At 36.5% G+C, this 10,712-nt stretch overlaps 3 protein-coding genes across 3 annotated transcripts; 2 read left to right on the top strand and 1 right to left on the bottom strand.

The window, feature by feature from the left end:
* Positions 1–80: 80 nt before the first annotated feature.
* On the bottom strand, positions 81–3,898 carry LOC140790601 (peter Pan-like protein). Its single transcript, XM_073140740.1, has 7 exons — positions 3,730–3,898; positions 3,463–3,642; positions 2,838–3,068; positions 2,571–2,663; positions 2,305–2,492; positions 1,359–1,552; positions 81–449 (listed from the first exon to the last, which is right to left on the bottom strand). The coding sequence occupies exons 1-7, from the start codon at positions 3,745–3,747 to the stop codon at positions 403–405; spliced, it is 951 nt and encodes a 316-aa protein (XP_072996841.1). The 5' UTR covers positions 3,748–3,898; the 3' UTR covers positions 81–402.
* Positions 3,899–4,583: 685 nt separating this feature from the next.
* On the top strand, positions 4,584–4,916 carry LOC140791187 (pectinesterase inhibitor 9-like). Its single transcript, XM_073141600.1, has one exon. It carries the CDS (start codon positions 4,584–4,586, stop codon positions 4,914–4,916), a length of 333 nt encoding a protein of 110 aa, XP_072997701.1.
* Positions 4,917–5,510: 594 nt separating this feature from the next.
* On the top strand, positions 5,511–8,535 carry LOC140790050 (uncharacterized). Its single transcript, XM_073139959.1, has 3 exons — positions 5,511–5,668; positions 5,784–5,874; positions 8,219–8,535. The coding sequence occupies exons 1-3, from the start codon at positions 5,599–5,601 to the stop codon at positions 8,361–8,363; spliced, it is 306 nt and encodes a 101-aa protein (XP_072996060.1). The 5' UTR covers positions 5,511–5,598; the 3' UTR covers positions 8,364–8,535.
* Positions 8,536–10,712: the final 2,177 nt, after the last annotated feature.

Below are 10,712 nucleotides of genomic sequence, written 5' to 3'. Positions count from 1 at the left end.
TTTTTCAATCCGACAAAGGAAAGTAGATTTGAAAACTATGAATTGATCTTGCGGGAAGTATGCTAGTAGAGGATAAGTACTTAAAAAAATGGAAGATAAAGAATGCCAATGTATTACATTTCAGCAAATCCTGAAAATGAGGCACTAGCTTTACAAAACCACTCAAAAGTATCTGGCTTTCCTAAGTGTAATTGATTTAGCTTAGATAGCTCGAGCAGAGGACCACCAAGTAGTCTTCTTCTATAAGCCATATAAATCAAAAATTATGAAAGGCATCTCTTTCTTTTTCTTTATCGCTAATCCTTCCGATAGATGCCTTCTCCCATCTTATCATGCAGTGGTATTATGCTTCAGCTACCCCTTCATGCTTGTTAGTCTGAAAAGGGGGAGCTGATTAATCAATTAATCTTCTTCATCCCCTGCTGAAGTAGCTTCAGTGATTTCTTTTCCTTCAAAGTAAGGAAGAAGAACCAGTTAGGCAACACTACAGGAGGATGCTAAAAAATGACCCAAATGGAAATTGTATTTGATGTTTCAACAGATATCATACTGCAAAAGGAAACTGAATAACATAGTATAGTAATAAATGGTACCTCTGTTACATTAACACATGTATCCTGCAGGTTACATCCACCAATTTTCGGAAGGTGGAGTGTAGAAATAGTAATAAACAATCATTCATCCAGGTTCAACCAGTACATGTTCCTCAACACAGCTTCAAAAAGGACTTTAAGCAAGGCAATTGGTTGGGTTTACCAAATATATGCTTAAGGATGCTCAAGTCTTTCAAGCTACGATATCTAGAACAATGTTAAAAAGATAACACAGATTCACCATTGCTATGCTGCTCATTTTGTACAAGTGCACAATCAAAGGCAAACACTCATAGCCCTTGAAATGAAAGCAAGGATAAAACACTCTCACGTGGATAAGTAAAACAGTATCTCTACCCTTGTAAATATTTAAAGTATAGGGATCACACAGCTTACCTTCAGGATAGAGTATTTATAAGTGGATTTCTTTTGACAGCATAATGCATATGTTGTAACCATTAAAAAAATGGCACCTACAGAAACAACAGCAACCAAATCTTATACTGAACTATTTGGGAATTGGCTCTATAGATCCTTTTCCTCATTCATCTTAAATTTAGTCCAAGGGTGTTTGTCAAATAAAGTGCTATCACAAAAGATACTACATATATACCCTAAAAAAGAAGTCCACAAGAACTTTAATGCTATAGTCACAATAATAGAAAGAATTCTACAAGTGATATCAATGAAGTAGGAAGGAACAAAAGTTGAAGCGCATCAGTACATTAAATGATATTAATTAAACAGTACTACTAGCATGCTTACCAAATTCAGTGAAAATGACAGCTCCAGAGCATAAGCCTTCTTCAACCTTAACCAAGCGCAGAGTCATCCTAGGTCCAATCTCCTGAAGTTTGACAGCACTTTTTGTTGACGCACGGTTTATCTTATCCAGATCACTAGCGAGACTTACAGTCGCAGCTTCATCATCTGGTTCACTTTCCGACCCATAACCAGCTCTTCAGAGTAAAAAAAAATACAATTTGATTAGCAAATAGGTTGTGTGTACGTATAACTACACAACCACATGTAATTTGAAATGTTGATATCCTCTCCTGGTACTATCATCCTCATAAGCAGACAAACATTTAAAAAGTTATGATGAACATCACTATTATCTACATAGCCAACCACAATACAACATGCAGTATTATAGATACTGTATTTTCCTTTTTGAATTTTTGGAAAATCGGTCATTTGTTTTGAATGAAACTGACAAAAACTATGCAAACTCAATTATGAGGAATAATATCCCAAGGTATCCAGTTAATCTCTGAGTCCACCCAAATCTAGTTTCATTACATACAAATTGCTAATTGAAAAAAAGAAGTAATGGAGGTGCAACTTCCGTTGCAATAATAACAAAGTTCTTTTTCTTTCATAATAAGGGATCAAGGTTCAGGTGATTTAAGGATTATAACACCTTAGTAAAGCAGCCGCTGATGTGTACTTGCATGGTAATCTTGCTGCAACATTACAACAATAAAATGGTCCATATAGTGTGAACCAATGACAAGACAAACGGAACACTAGACATTCTCATCAGAACAACTTGCATTTGGTTCCTATGTTGTATAATGTAAGGATATAACTATATAAGAACTGAAATTGGCCAATCAAGAACATACAAGACATTTTTTTACTTCACCATCTTTTGACCAGAAAACCATATTTGATATTAATAAAGAAAAATTAAATAATCAGCTCTTACTTGGTGACAAAGTCACTGACGTCTTGGAGGTTCCTCAAGTCTGGTACTTGATGATTCTGCACCAACTTTCTAATCTTCCGGGAGACACCTACTGGTTGAAGCCTGATGGAGTAATGTCGAAAATCAATAAGCTTCTCTTCAGAGTTGTAATTTAATAGTACTAGCCTTTGACAAGATGCAAGTTTGACCTGCCATGAGAAAAGGACATCTTTCAACAGTTGTTGAGTATTAAAAAGAAATATGGAAGATATTGCTCAAACACATACAGTATTTATATCAATAGCTGGAAATATGTTCTGGAACATAATAGTCGCAAGCTTCAAGTGTTGACCTCCACCCCCAAAGCCAGAAAGTACAATCTGCCAGAGATGAATTGGATGTTGAATAATTAAAAAATCTGAAGGAACATGTAAAATAGACAATATTGTTTCTGTTTAAAAGAAATCCATTAGATATATACAAGAAACCAAAGCACCAAGTTAGCAGCATAATATAATGGTCTAAAGTTTCACATGCTCAACCATAAAACATACCAAGGGCGAGTTTTTGAAAATCTCTGGAGGACACCTCGGACGTGACTGGGATCGAGCAATATCAGATGCCAATGCATACTCATGTATATGAAAGGTCAGGGTCGGGCCTTGTGGTGTCCTTGCAACACGTAAATGGGGAACACTCTTAGGATACGATAATATTAGAAAATGAGTGACACCCATAGGCCCTGCGACATTCAAAAAGTCCTTGAGATTGTTTCGCTTCTTCTCCTGTTAGATTGAAGCAAACACATCAATCAAAAATTTTGGCTTCCCTAGAATTGCAAAAGAAACAAACTAGAGCAGATTTAGGGGGGAAAAACAATTCGATACTAGTATTGGGATTAATTCCATTAAAGAACTTCTCTTTTCATGCTGTGTAATGTCGTCTTGATTAGTACTGCAGCTAATTCCATGAGAGAAGTCCTTTCATATATAGTGAAAAACGCATAGTATTAATCTTCCGGTCCTTTAGTTTTGCCTCACAAACAATTCTAAAATGTTTCCCTCTCAACACAGTCCGACAAACAAATTACTTCCTCAAATATCTCTACAAAAACAAATCCATCACAACGAAGCCCAAAAACAACATAGTAGACTATTTACTTTAAGAAAAAGCCAGTACCTTTAACTTAAGAGCTGTGTAAGGCAGCATCATTCTGCGAAGATCCAACTCAAGCTGCTTCAGCGGGCCCGGAAGCTTCCCTCTGGCGAAGACGAAGCTCTTCGGGATCTTATCTCCGGAAACCTGATCAACGCTCGGCTGCTTCTTTACTACCGGCGGCTTTGCTCTAGCATTTCTCTTCTTCATTGAGAGCACGGATACAAAATTCTCAGCACGAGGAGTAAAGATCTGGGGGAAAGGAAGAGGAGGAAGAGATCGAGATCTTACATTCTTGAAGCGCGCCATTGATGCGTCGATGGATTCGATCGGAGAGGAGGAGGAGGAGGAGGAGGAGACCGGAAAGGTGGGAAAGTAGAACGAAAGTTTTAAGGGTTTTGTTCCTTCGGGTTTTTAGGGTTGGAATGAGAGAAGTCGGCACCAATCAGCACTCGTCGCCGAAGTGAAGTCGGCACCGATTTCCCTCCTTTTAATTCTTTCTTTTCTTTTGTCTATCCACTGCTTCTTGTGAATTTAAAACTACGGTTTTTGTGTTTGACTACACTATAAAACGTAAGTTCATATCCCTAATTCCAACTTTTATATATAAAAAAAAATAAGAATAAAGGTACGGTATCCATTATATTAGTAATACCATATAAATAGTAACTGTGATATTAATTATAAACCATGAATAAGTGATATATAATTTATGGATAAATATAATATTTTAAAAATTACCACACAAAAAAAAAGACTATGAAGAGTAAAACAACCACCACTCCATATACAAATTAGAAAAGTAACTGCATTTAAGTCCATAACCTAACAAATCCCACCAACATCAAATGCTTTAAGGTTTGTGACAGCTAACCATTCGCAAGCTAAACTCTTCACATGAACCCCTCCTCCCCCTTTATTACACTCATCTCCTCCTCGCCTGTAAAGCTTCTATAACCCCCAACTATATATATATACTCCTCTCTGATCAACCATTCATGGCTACTCCAAAACTCCTCCTCCTCCTTGTCCTCTTCCTCTCGTCATCCATCATCTCATCTCAAGTAGTAAACTCTACATCGATCGAAATAGCGTGCGCTGCAGTACGAGCCACGCTAAAGGAGGCAAAGCGAGTGCACGAGTACATGACGACGTCGTTGGCGAAAGACGAGGGCGGCGTAGGGCGGCAAGCGGTTGCGGATTGCGAGGATTGCTTCGAGGAGGCGGTCGGCGAACTCCGAGACAGCGTTGAGGAGTTGACGAGGTTGGAGGAGGAGACGTTTAGATGGCAGATGAGCAACGTGGAGGCGTGGGTCAGTGCTGCGTTAACGAACCAGGTCACTTGCCTCGATGGGCTGGAGGGATGCAAAGGGAGGAGGGAGGTGGGAGTTGTGAGGAAGAAGGTGGTGAACGCTACTCGTGCTACTACCAACGCACTGGATCTTATTAACCAGCTTGCTTCTTCTCGGGGAAATTAGCCCATGCTATTGCCCGTTATCCTTGCATATGGGCCGCCTATTGGGCCAAAGCACGAATCTCGAGGTCCACATGTAGCAATATTCTATTGTCCGGTACTCCGGTATCATAAACCGGTGCATAGTATCACCTGAATCAGCGAGCTCGTACAAATATCTTACTCGCTACTCTCCCTATTGCAAAGGAAAATTTGCAATTGCTGTCAGATCTAAAATATCTAAGATAAACAAAAGCTAAATGTGACACGTGTCATGTTATTTTCAAATCGATCCTAAAGTTTTGCGCCAATCCGTAAACAGGTCAAACCGAGCATTCGTGCCTCCGGTTTCGGATACCACCCACCGCTTCGTATAATACCACTCGTAGAGAAAAAAGAGATTACACGAATCAGCTATATCTACCATTAGCTTACTAACACGTGTATAATCGGACGCGTGGCTTCTGATGTATAGGGTTCTAAGATGCTTTTTTTAAACTTCCTTTTGGATCGAAATCACGTATCCTTCTGGTCCTTGTCGGGTTAGCTGACGTATGGGCGAACGTTAAAGATGTGCGCCACGAGCGCACGTTAGTCGCTACGACTTGCTTTCCACCTATAAATAAAGACGTCGGTCTCTTTTCTCTTCCATCTCTCTTCGTTTTGTTCTTCTAAACTTTCCCCTGCAATTAAAGGAGACAAAAGAAATGGCGGAGAACAAAACCACAATGGAGTCGTTGAGGAAGTGGGTCGTGGAGCATAAGCTTCGAGCCGTTGGTAATTCCAAGATTTTCCATTTCTTTTGAACTCTTTTGGTGATTTTTTTTTTTACTTTTATTTAAGGGATTTGGGTATCCCATTTGTTTATATGAGTAAATATTTTGGCATTAAGGGTCTCTTTGGCTGACTGGGATTGGGGGCTCGATCGCGTACAACTGGTCTCGGCCGAATATGAAGCCCAGTGTTAAGATTATCCACGCAAGGTTCGATTTTTCTCTTTAATTTGATCGTTTTATTTGGGGTTTATTGATAAATTTGTTTCGGATACGAACGCCTAGTTGGGGATTTTCTACTATAATCTAGATGGGTTTTGATCTTTTGGCTGCCCATAACTCGATATTTGTTAGGCGCAAGTGGGTAGAGAAATTTACAAAAACTTCCCTCCTTTATCTCGGAAAAGCAGATATTTTGATGTTTACCTGTCAAGAAGTTTTGTGGGGAATTCCTAATTCGGGGGAGTTAATTGAGAAAGGCGTCAATTTCATTGAGAAAACTTGTATAAATAAGCATATCTGCTTATAAGGATATGCTTATTGAGAAAGGAGTCAATTTTCTCAATTTCATTAAGAAAATTGATCTGCGTAATAGAAGAGGAAGGAGAAATATTTAGAGGGTCCATCATGACTACAAAGAATTTTAATTTGCTTAAATATTGGCATCTGGTAGATGCTAACCATAAGAGTTTAGTGACCAGAAAGAAATCGTTCTAAAAGAAAATTAAGAACAAAATTGTCTTGCCTTAGAGCAAGGGGAAATTAGAAATGGGAGAAGGGAAGTGATTGCATAAAGAAAATTCAATGTCAGATTAGGTATACAGACTTTGCTTTTTGATGTGGTGGAGTAGTGAGGTAACACAGCACCCACCATGTTTATAAGTTATCAGTGTTGGTGTACACCAAACTTGTACCAATTACAGAACTTTATCTTCCTCAAGTTGATATCTTGATACAAATAAATGTCAATATTGAATTCAATAAGTTCTTCCTGAATCGTGCCAAATACACTCACACTAGCTTGATGAATACAAGCCTAGCCTACATTACTTGGCCCATTGGTAAAGCTCCTGAATCCTGATACATTGCCACATCACATCCTTCTATATATGTATTACAATTATCCTTCTAATAAATATGTTTGCATTATGACATAACTTGCTAAGAACTGTAAGTTTATTGGTGCATGCCTATATGCAGAAACCAAGTGTTGTTTTCTCTTTCTTTTTAGCCTATTTTTGGCATAAAACAACCTAGAGAGGATTTTTTATTTTTGATTATGTCGGTTTGAAGGCCAATAGAAGATCCCAACAATAGCTTGACCAAAGCCTTTATCAGGTTGGTTGTTCTCACTTCTTAGTAGCCAACTCAACAATGCAATGGATTAAAATTGCATTGGCTTGTGTTGATGTTGTAGCATCAACGCATTGGGTTAATCAGGTTATGTACTTGTGTCTACTTTCAGCAGAAGCAAATCATCTATGTTGATAATAGCATGGCTATGAAAGACTTTAAATACAAGATCCTCTCTATGATAAAAGGTGATCTTATTTGCATAACGGTACTCTTAAATGTATCCATATCTATATGTAAGCCAAGAATCTTGGAATCATCTTGTGGTCTTTTAGAGCTCCATCCTGACCTTGCCTGATTAGAAGTTGTATTGAGATTTGAGGATATGTTAAATTTCAAAATTAACAATAAATAAGAAAATTCAAATTGATTCTCAAGCCTTTCTAAAGTTTGCATATGATCCAGGCATTCAGCTTTCTAGCCAACTTTGGAGCTCTATCAGAAATGATACCTCATAGTCATCCTTCATGCTTGTTCAAATATTAGTCATAACTTTGTTGTGATCAGTTTTTAGTCCAAAGTCTTAAGGAAGAGCATTCTCAGTAGAAGGCTGACAGGAGTCCACTATTTTGAATGTCTAAATACGTTTGTTTCTTATGCCATTAGGGTTTCAGAACACACATGTACTCTCTGAAAGTTTCTTTTTACAGCACAAAGATGTGCTTGTTAGAGTTGATAGTCTTTTTTTTTTTTCTCTCCTTCTAATCTCAGTAGAGGGCTGACAGGAGTCCACCATTTTGAATGTGCCTTTGTTTCTTATGCCATTAGGGTTTCAGAACACACATGTACTCTCTGAAGGTTTCTTTTTACAGCACAAGGATGTGTTCGTTAGATTTTGTTAGAGTTGAGGCGTCTCCCTTTTCCCTTTTAATTTCCAATGGTAGTCCAAATTGTTAACTGCACAGTTATATTTCTTAGAGGAATTTAACTGTACAGTTATATTTCTTAGAGAAATTTGGTCTTGTATCAGTAAGGTCTATGTCACTGAGGCCTTAGTGGAGGCCATCTATTTCTTGTAATCAAGTGCAAGTAAACATGATGTTCATACTTATATGGTTAGAGACTGCTTGTTTCTTAGCCTGCACGATCAAATACAAACTGTAGGAGGAAGAGTCTTTGTATAGTAATTTGTTGGAAATTAAGAACTTTATCATTACCATCCCGACAGCATCTGAAGAAATTATTTTTGTTCTATTGACAGATTACATGCTCAAGCTCTCACTTTAGCTGCATTAGCCGGAGCTGCAGTGGTTGAGTACTATGATCATCAGTCAGGATCAGGATCAAAAGTTCACCAGTACACAAAGCAGTTGTTATCAGTGGATGCCCCCCAACAAAAAGATTAGAAGCTGAGAGCAAGCAACTCTTAACTTTGATAATTGCTTTTCATAAGCACTTTCTTTGATTAGGGAAGTTAGTTCTTCCCGATGTGACCTTTACTTTCTTATCAAGAGAAGTTAGTTCTTCTCTGCCTCAAAACTGTTGTTTATATTCTATCTATGGTGCTAAAATTCTCCATCTCTGCTTCTCATTCTTAACTGGAAAGAACAAAAGCCCAAGCTTCATACAGGTTTGGTTAATGAGTGCAAGAGGCTATTTGAAAAAATGACTTCAAAATTTCTCTCTGCTCTGAAATCTTAGCAGACATTGTTTGCTTTTTAATCTTTGTAACTTGCAGTAGGGCGTATAAACTGATCTAGGAATTAATCAAGTAAGATAAATAAATAAGAGGGCAGTTGCATGAAGAGATCCAGCACTAAGTAAAATTTGCTTTGCTTAATTGAATGGTTGTCTTCTTAATCTTCATGTTAAACTTGGATTTAGAGGGGGGACAAGTTATATTTGATATATTTGATGTATGGCTTTATGCATGCATGTTAGCTGATCTGATAATATTATAAGCACTAATGCACATGAAGCATTTGTATCACAAGATTAAAATATTCCTCTCTTTATGTACCACAGAATCATTTGTATCATTCCATGGTGTCTATGAGAGAAATAATTGAAGTCTCATAAAAAAGGAATAGGAATATATCTTTATAGGTGCTTGCTGTAATTAAAATGTGCAAAATTGCTTTCTTATGTGGAATTGCTGGAGATAATTTATTTTAGTTTATTCTTTTGTCTGATCAGAGAGGAAAGATAGAAGGGATAAATAGGAGGATTTCGATCTTTTTTATAAAACTATTTATCATTAGATAATAAAAGAATAAAGCAACTTTTTAGCCTACGAGCTTCTGACTCATGAAACTAAGGAAGGAGGGTCTCATTTTGAAAGAAATTTTTTTAGGGGATAATAACATGCCAATATCTTTTACCATGAGTAAATTGGATCAAACTACTTGTACTATTATCAAATTAAACTCTATGATGGTAGTTTACTCTTTTCACAACCCTTGTAAAGACTGACAAAGTGTGAACTATAAAAAGATTATATACTTAAAGTATTAAAATGAGTATATCCAACAACAAATTACTCATGCAATATTTTGGCCACTAGAGGAGGCTTCTTCAGCTAATGCAATTGCATGTCATTGTATACTCTACCGAATAATATATATATATATATATATTCACATTTCCTCTCATAACCTAAGAGCTATATCTAGATATTCTATTTTGACACATGAAAAATTAAGCACATAGATTAATTCAACTAGGGCACATGACATGGACATGTTGAAACATCAATGTTGCTTATGATTTGAGAAATTAATTGAATTATAATGTAGGATTAGGTTGAGTAATCAAACAGTGGTCATATTGAATTATTGTTCATACCCTTGGGGTCCTCCATAATTTGGCATTACCATGAAATGAGAGCAGAGAATTAGTCAAAGTAAAAGAAACCAAGCCAAATTGATTCAAATTCAATATGCAATCAGTCTGATTCAGTCAACTTCAGATTGTTCAAAGCTTCAAAAATCATCAAGAAGAATGGAATAAAAGATAAGAGGATCTCTAGAACAAATTGTCCCAATTTTTGCTGATGAAAAATGAGCACTAAGCATAAACTCAAAAGAGTCTAATTTTAATTATCTAATTAGATTGACCCACATCCACCCATGAGTAGTATGTTAAAAGACACGATTAGCATTATTGGTCCGTTATCTAATAACTTAAGTTTTTGAATCAATTAATGATCTAATATAGTACCATAACTAATTTTTCTAAATGATATTAGTTTAAATCTCGTCATCCTACTTTTATTCTCTATTTTTCAGGAAGTATTATCCTGGTAAGGTATAAGTAATGGATTGCACAAGACGTGATAAGGAATATAACATATATTATGAGTCTATTACTTAATAGTTTTAGTTTTAGGTCAATTAGTTATCTAACATGTCAATAACTAATAACTGAGAGAAAGGATAGACAAAGATTGGTTAAAAACATTCATATCCTATTTACTGTAGAAGAGAAAGAAGTTTCAGAGTTAGTATCTAGCAAGTCACAAGGTAGTTGCAATGTACTAATCTCCAATTAATCATGATGGAAACCTTATGCTGGAAAATATGCTAACAGTAGCCTCTCCATTAATTACAAATTATAGCAATACAAGAGTAAAATATTTATCATCGATTCTGCTTCTTGTATAGAAAATTCTGTTCTTCGAATATGATATTAAATAGTATTGGATAATTTTCAGATCACCATTTATAAACAAGTTATACAAGAGTAAAATAGTTATT

This window comes from Typha latifolia, chromosome 6, assembly GCF_019914945.1.
Source record: "Typha latifolia isolate L0001 chromosome 6, TyphaL0001v2, whole genome shotgun sequence".
Classification (NCBI taxonomy): domain Eukaryota; kingdom Viridiplantae; phylum Streptophyta; class Magnoliopsida; order Poales; family Typhaceae; genus Typha; species Typha latifolia.
The sequence above is the reverse complement of the archived record's forward strand: the minus strand, read 5'-3'. Positions and strand labels throughout refer to the sequence as shown.

What these genes read in the sequence shown, in the direction of transcription:
- LOC140790050 (XM_073139959.1), top strand. Translation starts at nt 5,599, where the DNA reads ATGGCGGAGAACAAAACCACAATGGAGTCGTTGAGGAAGTGGGTCGTG. An exon ending in GCATAAGCTTCGAGCCGTTG is followed by an intron (nt 5,669 to 5,783) that starts GTAATTCCAAGA and finishes TTTGGCATTAAG; the next exon opens with GGTCTCTTTGGCTGACTGGG. An exon ending in GTTAAGATTATCCACGCAAG is followed by an intron (nt 5,875 to 8,218) that starts GTTCGATTTTTC and finishes TTCTATTGACAG; the next exon opens with ATTACATGCTCAAGCTCTCA.
- LOC140791187 (XM_073141600.1), top strand. Translation starts at nt 4,584, where the DNA reads ATGACGACGTCGTTGGCGAAAGACGAGGGCGGCGTAGGGCGGCAAGCG.
- LOC140790601 (XM_073140740.1), bottom strand. An exon ending in TTTTCAAAAACTCGCCCTTG is followed by an intron (nt 2,664 to 2,837) that starts GTATGTTTTATG and finishes CATCTCTGGCAG; the next exon opens with ATTGTACTTTCTGGCTTTGG. An exon ending in TGTCATTTTCACTGAATTTG is followed by an intron (nt 450 to 1,358) that starts GTAAGCATGCTA and finishes CTTACTTTGAAG; the next exon opens with GAAAAGAAATCACTGAAGCT.